General features: G+C 42.5%; 1 protein-coding gene across 1 annotated transcript in view; it reads right to left on the bottom strand.

Moving 5' to 3' along the window:
• The window catches only part of slc44a5b (solute carrier family 44 member 5b), a 105,727-nt gene extending 91,427 nt beyond the window's left edge, over positions 1 to 14,300 (bottom strand). The window contains exon 1 of the mRNA XM_088597980.1: positions 13,944 to 14,300. Coding sequence (XP_088454106.1) covers positions 13,944 to 13,980 — 37 coding nt within the window. The 5' untranslated portion in view covers positions 13,981 to 14,300. The remainder of the gene's footprint in view (positions 1 to 13,943) is intronic.
• Positions 14,301 to 14,899: the final 599 nt, after the last annotated feature.

The following is a 14,899-nucleotide window of genomic DNA, read 5'->3' as shown; positions in this document are numbered from 1 at the left end:
CCGTGGGAGGGAATGTGACCCTTTCGGCCAGGCTGAACAGCCTTCACACTGCTCTGCTCAGCTCCTTTAAATCCAACCTCACTCCCTTCACTCTTCAAAAGGAGAAAGAAGTCCTGGACTTGAATACAGTTCATCATGCAAAGACTCAAGCAGAGCCTACGAGCAAACGCAAAAGTAACACAAAAAAAAAAACGCAGAGCCCAATACAATTTTTTTCCCCGATGAGCAGAATCTTAAAACTGATCACTACAACCAAGTCTTCTCCCCCCAGGCCGGCCGCCCCGCCCAGATGAAAAAAAAAAACTTTCTGGACGGATTAGTAAAGTCAATTAGGCCTCGTGAACACGGTGCATGCAACAGAAAGCTTTTCATTAGCCTTGTGCGGCTGTGAGCTTGAGCTTTTAATGCAAAGCCCTTGGGGGGGAGAGTCTGGGCTATTTTTACTTGTTGCGTCCCCTATTACAGCACCGCGCAAGTAACCCCTAATCCTAGCCAGTTCTCCTCTTCGCCCTGACCCTTCTCTGCAGCAGAAGGTGAGCGGGGCTGAGCACGTGTGGGGCCTCGTGAGACCGGGGAGAGACGCGAGCTCTGCGCACACATTCATAAAAAAAAACACTCATTCATGTAACTTCGGAGGAACCCGCTCCGCATCCCTGAGGTGTTGCATGACACGCTCGCTTCCGTTTCCTCCAAATCAGGCTAAACGCGGGGACACATAGAAGCTAGATAACGTTTTAAAAGCGGGGGGGGACAAGTATTTGCCTTGCCATCTCTCGTCATCGATGTAAGGATTTAGTCTTCTGGAGCTGCAAGAACACCGATATGACCTTGAGTTTTCGGAAAGCAAACCCCCTCAAATGTCAAGACTGCAACACTTCCCAGGGACTGCTGCTGCAGGTTCCAGCTCTCTCCTGCTTCCCGGGGAGCAAAAGGCAGAATTTGATCAGAGTGCACACCATTTTTCTCCGATGCACGCCAGTGTGATTATTGCTCTTGAAGTGCGCCGCAGTCAGCCGGCGGAGCTGGAAAATGATCGCTGGTAATTGATGCAATTTCGGCACTGCAATTTCACATTCTTTCACTTGAACAATGCGGCGTTATTGCAAAGTGTTTTCCCTTTGTTGTTTGCTCTTTCTGACACCAGCGCCGAAAAAAAAAAGTTGGAAAGAAATTGCCACTCGGGTATCTCAGCTGACCCGAACAGAATCAGTCAGCACAACTCCTTGCTACGCTACATTTCCCGTGTTTATTAAAGATGCAGTGCATCCTGCGGGTTTTTTTTTTCTTAACAGATTATTACACACACAGTATTCAAATGGATACGTGTTTTATAATAATGACAGGCGCAATCACACGTCCAGCCAGTGCCGGTTAATGAAACGCCGTCAGCTTTTGAAAACGGAGCGAAACAAACTGTCGCCTCTCGTTTGACTGTTCTCTATCGGGATGTGAGGAAGCTGTTTCACAGTACATACTGACCCCTTGCACTTTAATAATACGCCTACAGTATCTACACATAACTTTAGATTTTCACTTTCAAACTACGATCTCTAAATCAAGACACTTTTCCCCAGCCTTTGTGTCAGAGATCATGATCCAGTTCGCCGCTATCAAATAATGTTACTTTCCAGTTTTAATGAACCCGTTGATCAAAACGATTTGTTCAAAAACATGTTTGCACCTGCTGTTGCCTGTTGCTAATCTTTGAACTGAAATTGAAATGTGTGCCTTTAAGATCACATTTGAGTTATTCCTGAAAGCAGAGCAAAACGTTTTCATGGTTTGATATACTTTTTATATTTTTGTTTACTGCGCTGACCAAACAAACTTTATTAAACAAAAACTTTCAAAACATTTCAGCAGAATTCCTGAGATTGAAGAGTACTCAACACCTACTGTATATATATAATTCTAATTCATACCTTAACAAAGCGTTATCTCTTGAATGTAGACGGGCGCTTTAAGGCATGCTGAAAGTACAGATGGGAGTCAATCTACTGATCCAAAAAACGCTCAGCAGCAGAAATGACATTTATCTGCCGACAAAACACAGCTTGATCCACCCAGTAAAGCATTTTGATGAGTACCACAATGATTTCTGTAGTTCTGTCTTAAATCTCATTCAAATGCCAACTGAATGGAAAGACAATCACCTAACAGCGTAAAAACCACAATTCTAATGGTACCACACAGTGTGCAGTTATGCAGCTGATCATTAGATCCATCAGATCATTATTTTCCTGTAGAGAATCAGATCACGGTGGTTCCCTCCACCTCCTGTGAAACCGCGACCTCACGGTGACCCCTTTAACGACTCGGGCACCAGCAGGCTCACATCCTGTGCATCACCTGGCATCCACACAGAGCTGGTGGTATGTAACATTTCAATCTCAAACGACATCGTTCAGATCACCTCTGTCTCTACTCTTTAGCACACTAGTACCATTCAAAGTACTTCTGGGGTAAAGCAACTAATACAATTTGGATTTAATTTGAACAAAACAGGTGTACAGCTTTGACTAGGTGTGTGATAGACTTTATGCTTTATACTATTAAGATACTAAATTTAGATGGCCTGTTCCAGATTTGTACATCTTCCTGTTTATAACATCATATATACATTTCTTATTTAACTGGAAAGCTACAGGTGCAATTAATACCTTCGTAGATGTGAAACAGGTGTAAAATGTATAGATTTGCGTAAAGAAAAGTTTAATGATGGGACTGAGGAAAATACCATTATCCAATATTTATAAAAAATGTGGAGTTTATAATTCAGCAAGTGTTTTACCTGTCATACTAAGCTTCATTATGGATGCAAAATCTTTTAACTTTCCTGAAGGCCATTTTTGCACGGGGCTTTCCATAAATTCGCACTGAAAAATACTTTTAATAAACACTAATTAACATGCAGCAATTACAGGGCTTAGGTAATTTTTAATTAACTTGAACATGAATCTCTGGTTACAAACAGAAGGCTCCGATAGTCCTACTTATTCATGCACATGGCAGAACTTCCCCTCGTACGGTTTTCTGTGTAGTAGTCAGGACTGCTACCTCCTGCAGATAGTTTTTTTCAAGATTAAAGTCAGAACTGAGACAATCTGCAGCCACCCAGGAGATGCTGACAGGAGAGATTATCTTAAACTGACAGGCCAGGAGTGCTGGTGTCTGCCTGGGTTTGAAGCTCGATAAGTGCTTGCCAACAAATGGAGATAAACACTTGTTTTATTTCATCTGTTAATAGTTAATGTTCATGTTAATTTGTTGCCATATTTATTCAGAATTATATTTCTGGGGGTGGGGTATTCTGGTAAATTCTATACCAGAATAATGGTATCTAGTACTTTCTCTGAAAAAATGACTCTTACAAAATGATATATATAGTAAAGTACATTAGGAGAATGTATATTTTTAGAAGAACATACTGTATATATATTTGGGAACTAAAAGGAAGTGAATTTAGGTGATACTTCTTCACCTAGAGAGCTGCCAGGGTCTTCTGTAAAGAAATGGCAGGATGAGATATTTGAATAGGTGAACTCTTACCTATCAAACGGATAGATGGGCCAAATTTGTTCCTTTCTACTGTTTTTATTTCAGGATTTGCTCAAATGTAATAATGACTTACAGCTTTTCTGAGACCTCAGTCATGAAGTATTTACTACTGAAACTGCTACTGTATTTACTACTGTCATTTAAAAGCTCCATAACTAGATGCCTCCCATTTTCCACATAGCATCACTGCGGGGTGCGTGTTTCTGTGAATAAATGTGTTTGAGTCTCAACAGTATCAAAGTTCAGATCCAGCTGGATTTCACTCGGATGTGAAACTGTCATGAAAAAGGACAGCAATCCCCTGAACTGCGAGAAATGCAGTGACTGTGCAAAATCGCAGTAGAATTCAAGCTGAACTGCATTGCAGCCGCACTTTGAAAAACCACGCACACTCCTTCGTCACATGTCTGTAGATATCGGTCAAGTGACCTGCAGTCTCAGGGCAGGTTATTGCACAAACAGTTCTACGGTTGTATGACCGGAAATCCACAACCTGCCGTTAAATACGGAGAGATATAGAGTGAATCTCTAGTGTGAAAGGTGTTACATATGTATAAAAAATATATATACTTCTACTGCTACACGGTAAACAGTAGCGTTGCTCTAAACTCTACATCAGAGTTTCTCTAATGTAACAAATTTGCAAACCAAAATCAGTATCTCTTCATTTTAAGATTTTGTTTTTTCAGAAACTGTAAAAGATTCACTCCCAAGACTGTACGTTTACGGAGAGCAATAGGGCCCCAGTCCATCTACTCTTCTAGCTGGGATCACAATCACTCACTCCTGCAGAAAATTCCCATTTTACACTTGCCTTGTCATGAGATGCCCTCCTCTTCCAGGGATAAAGCTCTGATAAATGCACAGGCTTTCCTCTGGAGCAGTATGCTTGGAATTTGCTTTCCATTACACAAACGATCAGCTGGGTTCAGTAAATTCTGCCAGCCCTGTCGTTTATAAAGGCAATGCCTCTCAATTCTTAATGACTTTGGATTGTCAGAAGAGTTGTTATAGGAACTAGAAAAAGATCCAACAATACGTTAATATTGTTTATTAACAGAATATTACCAAACACCGTTTTCACACTGAAAGAAAGGGACATCATTGATAAAACACTGAACTGACTAGGTGTATTTCAAATGACTCTTAGACCAGAGGATGTTCCCACTGATAGTAAAAATCACAAATGTAAAACCCATTCAAAAACCTTGAAATCGAACGCAATTATATACAAATCAGATTTCCTCTGACTATATCTCAGGTTATGGAAAAAATAAGAAACTAGTTTAGATGAGCAACTGTATTCCTGGGGGGGTTTTCCATGGTGTCTGTAGCAACAAGTACATATGTTTAGTAGGGTTACATCTTCATTTCAGGTTTGCTTTGCTGTAGACTACTGGCTGTCCCACCTTACAAGCCTTGGCAGAGCACTCAACTGGACATGAGCAGTTTGTGATCTACAGGAGGAGTCTGCGAGACACCAATCTTGCCAATTCGCACAAGGGAAATACCTATAATAATATTCTATATATCCATAATAAAGGACCTGTGACAACTTCATTCTTGCAGATGAGCACAAGATGTCTATATTCCAGTCTAATACCAGTCCACTTCCAGTTGAGTAAATTAAGCCTGGTCCCCAATTCGGTAAAAACTAAATCTGAGTCAGAAACATGGAAGCATACTTTATAAGCGATTATTCAACGAGGGTGAAATGTGAATTAAATATTAATAGGTCATTATTAAACTTTAATGTATACTGTAGATCCATAATTTGTCCCATTTAAAAAAAGAAAGTTTAACTTCAGGTATTATTTAAAAAGGATAATACCTTCCCTTACGGTCCTTAACACTGGCAATTGTTTCAAAGGTTTGGCACACCGATTGAAAGCACAGCATGTCTTAAATTTAGAACAGCTGTTATTTCTAATAGAGCTGTGGAGTACAATGCTGACTTTTGAGGAAACCATGATGCACGGCTGTGGTAAAGATGCCAAGAGGCACACTTCTGGAAATAGCAGCAATCTTCATATCAGGGATCCTGGAAATGTGTGACCCTGACTTCATGCAGCACTTTCAGTGCCTCAGTTCACAACCCACAAACCATATTTTAAAAGCGTCTCGGCTCATTCCCTGGCATACTGCCACGAGGAACATTACTTCCCCGTCAAAGGAAACAGGAAGGATTGCTTTCTAGGCCATGTTGGCACGGCCTGACTCGGGTCAAAGAGGTGTCCAATGTGACACTCAATGTATAATACATGTTCATTGACGTATTCAATCAATTGCTTTAGTGACTCTTACCTTTCTTTAGGTCCTATTATCTTCCCTTTTTTTAAAAAAATGTATACATTTTATTAACTTTAATCTTTCACAAAGCTAACCACTTTTTGGCCTTTTATCATTCTCCAGGGATTAAAACGCAATCAATCACTATGGTTTAAAACCGATGCTTATCCATTTTCTGTAGAAAATTATCATACCAGCCATTGCAACTTCTCATTTTTTGCAATATAATAGCATGCAATGCACAATACCTTAAGTGGATATTTTAGAGAAAGATAACTGATGCAATATCACTTACCGGAGTTTAAAGACACATTTAGTTTTTCCAAAATTGATCACTTAAAAAAAATCAGATGACTTATTCAAGTTTTGAACTAAAATGCACTTAAAAGTAAAAACTGCTCATGCTCATGGCAGTGAGGGTTAGATATAAGACTGCACAAAACCAAGCACAGTTTTATCAAGAGTTAATCATGTGAGATGCATTCTGTCAAATAAAAAGAAATGTTTGATGTAATAATTTTCTACTATTATCCATCAGTTGTGGGAAAAGACTCCCCTGTGACTCTTCTCCAACCTTCTGCCTTTAAAGATTCTCACCCAGCTTGATCCTGTAAACCTACAGATGCATCTTGTCATCTCGCAGGGATCTTCTTCAAAATATTTAACCAAGAAGAGCACATTCTAGTTCACGAATTCTTCTTCTTAAATGGTTTTGCACAGAAGGACCCGTAATTGTTCTTAACCCTCTTACTAAGAAACGATGGGACACCCTGAAGTGCAAGTGACCTGGTTCAAGCCGGGTAGGGTGATAAAGATCAGGAGTGGCTAAAATCTGAAAGCTGAATGTGCAGGAGCTGGCCGGACTCTCATGCAGCGCCGACCTTTAGCAAATGGGCAAATCTGCAGGGCACAAGATTCAGGCTGCCAGAGTGTGACAGCTCTGAAATCAGCAGCCGACAGTGTGGAAGATCTGGTGTGCAAAACTAACTACGATTTTCACAGCTTCGGGGATGAAACGAAATGATCAAAACCCAGATCAAGAGATCAAACTACAAAAAAAAACAGCACAATGCTACATCTCAAGGGCTGGATGTGTTAAAATATTCATTTTCATGTTCACTTTGACATTGATGAAAAAGAAGCTTTGACTGTATAAAGAAGCTGCTGGGCTCCTTTTTCTTCATGATGCACTGCTACCCAGCAGGAATGATCCCTGACCGTATTTCAGGATACTGACATATTCAGGAATGAGACAGGAAAACCAAACCTGGACTGATGTGAAAACATGTCAGAGAAAAACCTTTGTACACCAATGGAATTTGAAAGGTTTGACCTTTTAAACCCACAGTGCTTCATCTTGGACCACAATGGAAAACACAGGAAATGGTGACAGGGCTAGTAAGGCTCATGTTGTCCCCAGAACTCACAGCGCAGGGTGCCAGAGGACAGAAGAGTCTGGATTCACCAGATTTTACTCCTAATCACTCAGGGAACTTTATAAGAAACTAGAAATATCCCAAGTGCTGGAGACCCTTGTCAGGAACCACAGATTCCTATACTGGCATTTGTAATAAATGTATTCTTGCTTTCTATGAAAACACAGCAGGGATTCCACATGGCTGTTTCACCTCAAATGGCTGAAAAGCAGAATGAAACAACTCTAGTTTCCTGGGGCACCGAAAATAAATAATGGATTAAAGCCTTTTTACAGCAATTTTGTTAACTGCAATATTATTGAGAAAAGACAAGCTACTGACATAATAGAGAAGCCTATTTAGGATCCCAGAAATGAAATTGAATTTATGCAAATGTGCTACAGTAGCTAGTAATAGGAACATGCTCATTTATTGATAAGGGTGAACATTGAAATCCCTCACTTTTCCAGTGCATTTTCAAGCACAGCGTCCTTCAATTACAATAAATCCTTAATTTTTCCTAAAACACCCCCCGAGTACAATGGGATCCCATTTTCCGACTACTCCCTCCCCCGCTTGCCTTAGGGACACCATCAGGACCCCAAAGTCAGGAACAATAGCACCCACAAATTCTCTCACCAACTGGAATTTTTAGGCATTCTGCTTAGCCTTATGTCATAGTGTCAGTCTTCCACACCCCAGACCGGCAGATCTGCAAGTTTCATAGCCTGCCATCTGTGCAGATTACACACACAAAAAAAGAGAGAAATTGTCAAATTCATGGCAAGTCATTTGACCAAAGGTACATTTATGGCTCGGCCTCGGTAACAAAGATTTTGAAATATAGAGCTGCTCTAAACTCCTATTAATGGGCCCCTGCCTTAAAACATCTTTAAACCCTCTATTTTTTGCTGTTCTATAAATACTTCCTTCGGCTTTTTGGAAAGGATACCATATATTAGGACTACGGAGTTTGTAGTACGTGTCGTCCTCGTGAGATTAACAAAGAGGGAAAGCTGTTACTGTAAATAGAAAACGATTAACATTCTGCGCCCACAGTTGAAGGACCAGGTACTGAAGTTAACATTCATAAAGTGAAGTCCAGGCAGGCAACCCAGCCTGTGCTATTAACTTTTTGATTTTTACAGCACCAGCCACTCTCAGAAGAAGTCACCTTGCTGAACGCTTTCAACTGGAAAAAAAAAAAAGATAAGACAACTGATAATAAGCACAGAAGATTTTTTTTTCTAATACGCAGCAAGTCGAGGCTGCTGCTGAAACTTCTGGTTGCCTAGGTTATTTTTTACCCTGGTTTGTACTTGATCCGATTTAATCCTTCCTTTATGAGAAAGAAAACTGTCCCACTCTTGCCTACACTCCGCACAGAGCTCTGCAGCGCCACATGCGTTGAGTACACTGCCCCAGGACACCTTCATAATTGAGTTGCTTGTCTGAGTGGGTTTGCGGCTCTGGGTAAATAAGAGCCACCACGACCAATCATTTCAGAGTCATTCATTTTCATTCAGTGACAGTAAAAAAACGTTATTTATTTAGAAACCTGGCCTGCTTTCCAGTTTCCATCTGTTCTGATACTACTGGCATAGCAGCATTTGATCAGTGGACTAGCTGTGCTCAGTGCTGCAGACCTAGAACTGAAGCAAGACTCACAGGAGTGCAGAGCATGGGAGCCTGTTGCCACCCCAAGACAAAATATTTATGGAGTCCAGTCAGACAAAGTCAGGGTCCATCTGATAATAGCGTCTTCTGCAACAGAATCACATCTCCTCAGCTCCTAGCTTTCCAGCTAAGTATCCCCTTTGCATCATCAGTACGTTATCTTTAGGTGTTGCAAAGGCAAATCAACACAGAGAAGAGACCAAAAGCTTCAGCGCGACATATTTTTGTATTAGACTTCTCATTTTGGACTGCCAAAGGGTATTTCTCTGGCTTTCATCCCACAGGCAGCAACCACAGCTTGGAGACCCCAATGTGGTGGGGTATCCCCCTGAGACGTCCAAAACAGCTCACAGAGTACTGCAATTTACCTTCACAGCTAAGCGCTGCTCAGTCCATGAATTTTAACTATCCTCTTTTTTATTGTCCTTTGCGAACTCATTACAGGCTTAAGCTGCGTTTTTCCAAGCGTGTGATCAACAGTTTGATTGGTTGGGCGTTAGCATGAACAGTCACACAAAGACGATTATTGGTCAGTGATTCAGATGAGCCCAATCTATTTCTCACCTCCGTATTCAACTTTTTCCCCCCCCTCTTCCTTTCACCTCCTTCCGACTCCCTTCCTGCAAACTTATGTTCAATAAAAATGCTCAATTCTTTTGTTCCCCATTGTCATTTGACTGTCCTGTCTCAGAGCTCTTCTACGTTCTCAGTGTTCTGCAGAAACAGTAATGCAGTTTAAGCCCTGCTCAGACCATGAATTTTATCTAGCCCACCTATCAGGAAAAGCTGGGCCAGAGAACAAGCCCATGAGGGAGGGTAGCCTTGTGCAGACATTGTGGTCTTTTTAATAATTTCCGCTGCAAAAAAAAAATGATTAGAAACGTGTACTGGTCAACGCGAGGCGGTATGGTGGTGCAGCGGTTGATCCGGGTTCAAGTGCCGGGGTGCTATCTGGGTGGAGTTTGCAAGTTCTTCCCGGGTTTGGGTGGGCTTTCGCCCACAGTCTAAACTGGCCCTGGTGTGAGTGTGTTTGAGAGACTGCTGATGGACTGGTGTCCACTTCAGGGCGAGTCCTGCATTGGACCCACGGGACAGGCTATTTGTTATATGTGTTAGAAAATGCATGAAACGAAGTGATGCATGGTATTGGTCAACACAGTTGACTCATCTAAACCCAGTACACCATAGTGGCAGGGGTTTAAGTACCAACAAAGAGCCAGGAAGAACTGCTGAAATTATTCATGTATAATAAATTGACACTCCCAGGTCTACAATTCAAGACACAAAGATGGCACCTTACAGAAAAAACGCACTTCCGGCAAATAGTGAACTAAAACTACTAAAAATCACCCAATGAAATAAGGTAGCAAAATGGCTTTCCATTTTCGTTTCTTATTAGAAAGAAATGTAACAATGTATTCAGATCAACTGTAGTAAAAGAAAAACTGGAAATCCGTGCATTGCTCAAAAACGAGTATTTAAATGTCAGCCCCATGGAGTCCATTGGGATCAAGTGTGAAACAAGTACCAGAAAAAAAGCGCTGTGGGAGCATGGAAGCAAATATTCTGCCACACTCTTGAAGCCCATATCCTGTCTCCTTCAAGAGAAGTCTTGACCTACCTGCTTACACGGAGGAACAGTACATAAGGCGTTCGAGGATACACTGAACAGGAAATATCCTCTTACTCAGTAAAAAAAAAACAATACTAAGAGTGACTGCAGAACCCCTGAAACACTCCATAATCCACATGTTCACCTCTTTCTTCACCACACAGGAGGTTGTGGTAATTGGAAAAATAAACCCCCAGGGGAAAGATAAACCTCAAGTAATGACATCCCTCACTCTTTCATCCGCCTGTTCTCTCCTCTAATCCACTGTTTCTAGACTCAGGTGTGCACAACTGTCAGTCTGCGCTTCCAGAGTCTAATCATTAGCTCCCAGGCGCAGATACAGCACATCGCTAGACAAGCGCCGTTAGGAAAGCTGGAAACCTCCAGAAATGAGAGCTGAGACAAAACAAAATACAAAGAGATGGAAGTGACCGCAGCCACACTGCTGGGGTTAAGGCCGTGTATTGACAATCTGGAGCAAGCTCAGTATCTTTTAAAGGCACCACAAAAGCTCGGCCGCGAAACAGCTGGACACCAACATCTGAAATCGTTTGGGTCTATGAAATGGTACATCAACACACAAGACAAAAGGCAGGAATATGGGATCGTCCTCAGAAAAAGTATTTTTGAAAGAAAACTGGTTCCCCTCTCAGTGAAGTGATGGTTCCCCTCTACAGACTCTGGATTCAGTAGAAGAAATGTATTTGGAGAGATACCGTAGCAAACATGTTCTGCTGTTTTTAAGCCTTAGCATATGATAGTGTTTAAGACCCTACAGAATGAGACAATATAGCCAACAGATCTCCTGATGCTGCTGCTGTACTTGTCCCAGAATAGGTAAAGGGAGTTCACATCAAAGGAATGTCCTACTAAAGGTTGGTAATGGGCTCTGGCTTAAAGGGTCCTCTTGAGTCTTCTGAGGTAATGACACATCTCTTTTAAAACGTGGAAGTAAACCGAAATCTGTTACCTGTAGCATGAAATGGATACATTGATATAGGAGTTTTTGTCATATTCAATGATGATAATAACCAAGTGTTGCTTTTGTAACAGACCTGCCTCGTGTTCCTGCTGATTTATGCTGTGTAAGTCTACTGCAAATATATTAGAAGTAAAAAAAAATTGAGAGAAGTTATCTTCTCACCTCCCACTCAAAAGAAAAAAAAATGAAGAGTTGTATTTTACATTTATTTAAATAAACTTAACTGACTGTACTAAGACTCATCCGGTTAAAGTTAATATAAGCAGGAACAATCTTTGCAGGGAAAACCTCCAATTTCCCTGTTGTCCAAACACTGTTCTTGCACTCAATTAAAATTACTCTATCAAGCTTCACCTCTAATCAAGTTCTCATTCATTCATAAGAACTTTGAAATGAGAAATTAAAATGTTAAAAGAACCAGAACAAAGCTCTGGCCTAAAATTAAAACTCTCAAACAATATTCAGCATTGCTAAAATTAACTAACACCTACAGTATTTATATTATTAGCAAAAGATAATAAACACACTTATTTATAACAAAACTTTGTTTAGGCAGAATTCTAAATAAAAATGATACAGGGCTGCTTATTTTTCTAGGGTCATTCGCTCACTGGACAAAAAATTCTGTATACATCAATATTATTCATTGTATGTGCACAAAACCAACAACAATAATAATAAATAGTGCTGCATTTATCAAACAAAGTACAATACCTTACCAAAACATCCTCAAATCAGCAATTATCCTCACAGACATAAGAGTGAGACATTTAAACCAGAAATCCAAAGTCTAACTTCATGTTGTGCTAACATCGCTTAAGGTCCAACTACCAACTTATATCTTGGCTGCACAATTTGTTTTCCCAAACAATACAATGAGGAAAGAAAATGTCAAAAGCTAAATCCTAAGATAGTGACTGAAGCATTTTCCTGAATTACACTGGGAAATTCATTCATTTCACGCTGAATGGTACATTTTCTGTCTTGCATTTTCTGTCCAAAAGCCAGTAATACCTACAACAGTTCTTGTTTTCTGCCTTCCCTGATACCCACAGGGTTGATGATTGTGAAGCCTGAAGATGGAAGAAGAGCCTCCCAACCGCTTTTAGCCTGAAACCTGCGAAGTTTTCCTTCCGATGTTCGCGAAACACGCGCCGGGTAACTGAGGGACTGGGTCCGTGAAAATGACACGTCGCTGGGAATTCCGTGGGACTTACTTTGAAAGCCTTCTACAGCTGTAGATAACGGGCGGCAGCAGAAAGACTTCACATTTCACGCTTGCTCTCTTACTGTACTGTAAAATAGACACGACTTCGAAACGCCACGCGAGAAGGAACGCGGATCGCACAAGTGAAATGCTTTCGAGACCCCTCCATCCAACAGGCTCCCACCCCTGCCAGTGGCCCCTTCTGCTCACTGAATCAATGAATGGAAATGACGCCCAAGCAATATAGGAGCCAGGGATCGATACGCGTACTCACGCCAGACACACCACTCGTACCAGATACAGTATAGCCAGCTCGGACTCACAAAAAGCACCTCGCACTTAGTTACACGTGTTGGTGGCTGCAACAGCTGTTGAGTGCAAACAGTAACAGTGTGCAACATCATCTCTGGCGAGACGAATGTCCCCCCCAATAAGCCAACACGCTGTAAGAGAACCCGTCTTCTTGAGCTGAGTGAAGACACTGCTATGTGCTGTACTATAATCGCGTACTATAAAAGCCCCCGCAAGTGACGCGTTTGGCCAAGAGCCTTAAGCTGGGAAATACGCTCTGTCCTCAGCAACACAAAGTTACGTCCCTCGATCTTTTCCTTGTGCCCATGGAGCACCGAGCAACAGCGGAAAAAATGAACTCGCCTCAGTATCCCAACAAAAATAGCACCCGAGGAAATCAGTCCTCGGAGATGACGGGCGAGCCGTTTTATTTATAGAGAACCGTGGAGTCGGGAGCTCCTTTTAAAAAAAAAAACAACAACACAGCTTGAAATTTAAAGTGCCACCCGAAAGGTGACTAAAAATACACCATCTAAAGGAATGCGGTTCAAACACAGAGCAGGAGAAGTTGATTTTCCTGAATACTACGTTAAAGCGTGGACTCCCTCATGCACGCCTGTAAAATACCGGGGGGGTGCATTCGCTCGGTTCGCGGACCCGCTTGCAGCTGACAAAACCGACAAAGCAGTCCCGGCGCCGGGGGACCTCCCCTCTGGAGTTGGGGGGACAGGACTCGTCTTCCCCAGCGGAGCTCACAGGCCAACACGACCGCGCTCGGCTTGGCAGAGGGGGGGGACAGTCCGCGCCACGACAAGAGAAACTTTGCATTCGTATTTACAGCACAAGCAGGCGCTGCGCGAAAGGTGTGTGGTGGTGGTGGTGGGGGTGGAGAGAAAGAGAGAGAACACTCACCATAGAAAGAGGACGGGATTTCAGTCTTCCTTGCCATTGCACCGAGGGCTCGAGAGATCTGCTCCTTTGTTGTGGCGATAGCATGTGAAGCTGGTTGTTGTGAATGGAGCCCTTGTCGTCCCAGTCCCGCTCTATAAATGACCCCCTCTCTCTCTCGCTGCAGCCCCAGCCGCCCGGTCGCGCGTCAGCGCTGTTTACAGCAGTGCAGCGCGTCACCTAGTGTAGCGCGTGAGAGCTGAGACCCCCGCGACCGCGAGCCGGCGCGTGTGCGCATCCGGCGGATCCCGCTATTTATAACGGAGAGGCAGCGGAGCCCATTGGACGCGGAACCGGGGGTGTGGGAAGAAATCTGGGATCGGCGTGCGACCGGGGGAGAGACCCGTGTGTAATGGGAGTGATGCACGGTTTTTTCCCCCTCCTTCTTTTATGGGAGGGTGGGGGTGGGTATTGTTTTGACGTTTTGCATTTCTGAAATTTCCACCACTTCCACACCAATTATGGCAGCGTGGCACTCGTACTGTAGTCTCGCCAGGGACCTGTCGGAGACGACCAACTTTACTAGTTGTTGCTACAATTGTACTAGTCTGTTGTCTGTGCTCCCGTGTTATCATTCGGATTATACTAATATCGGGAATATCACGCGTTTTACATTTGCACCACAAAGTCCCACCACTGATGTCCCCAGTGATTGTTTTTGGTGAAACACGCTGCCTGGGGTCACCCGCAGATGCCAGATTTCGGTTAAATCCCAGAGATCTTGGTCAGTGCGTTTCTGTTGCGTATTTATCCGGGAACCCCGCTCTTGAAATATACACGGGACTCGGCAGGGAGGCAGGGAAACCGCTTTTCTAAATGGTCATCGTGGGGAATATTTGAAAATAAGTAACTTCCAAATCATTTTTGCGTTCCAACACTTTCACTAAAAGATATATTCCAACAGTCATGCCATACTGACT

Source organism: Lepisosteus platostomus, chromosome 11 (genome assembly GCF_059453375.1).
Source record: "Lepisosteus platostomus isolate fLepPlt1 chromosome 11, fLepPlt1.hap1, whole genome shotgun sequence".
Taxonomy (NCBI): Eukaryota; Metazoa; Chordata; class Actinopteri; order Semionotiformes; family Lepisosteidae; genus Lepisosteus; species Lepisosteus platostomus.
The sequence above is the reverse complement of the archived record's forward strand: the minus strand, read 5'-3'. Positions and strand labels throughout refer to the sequence as shown.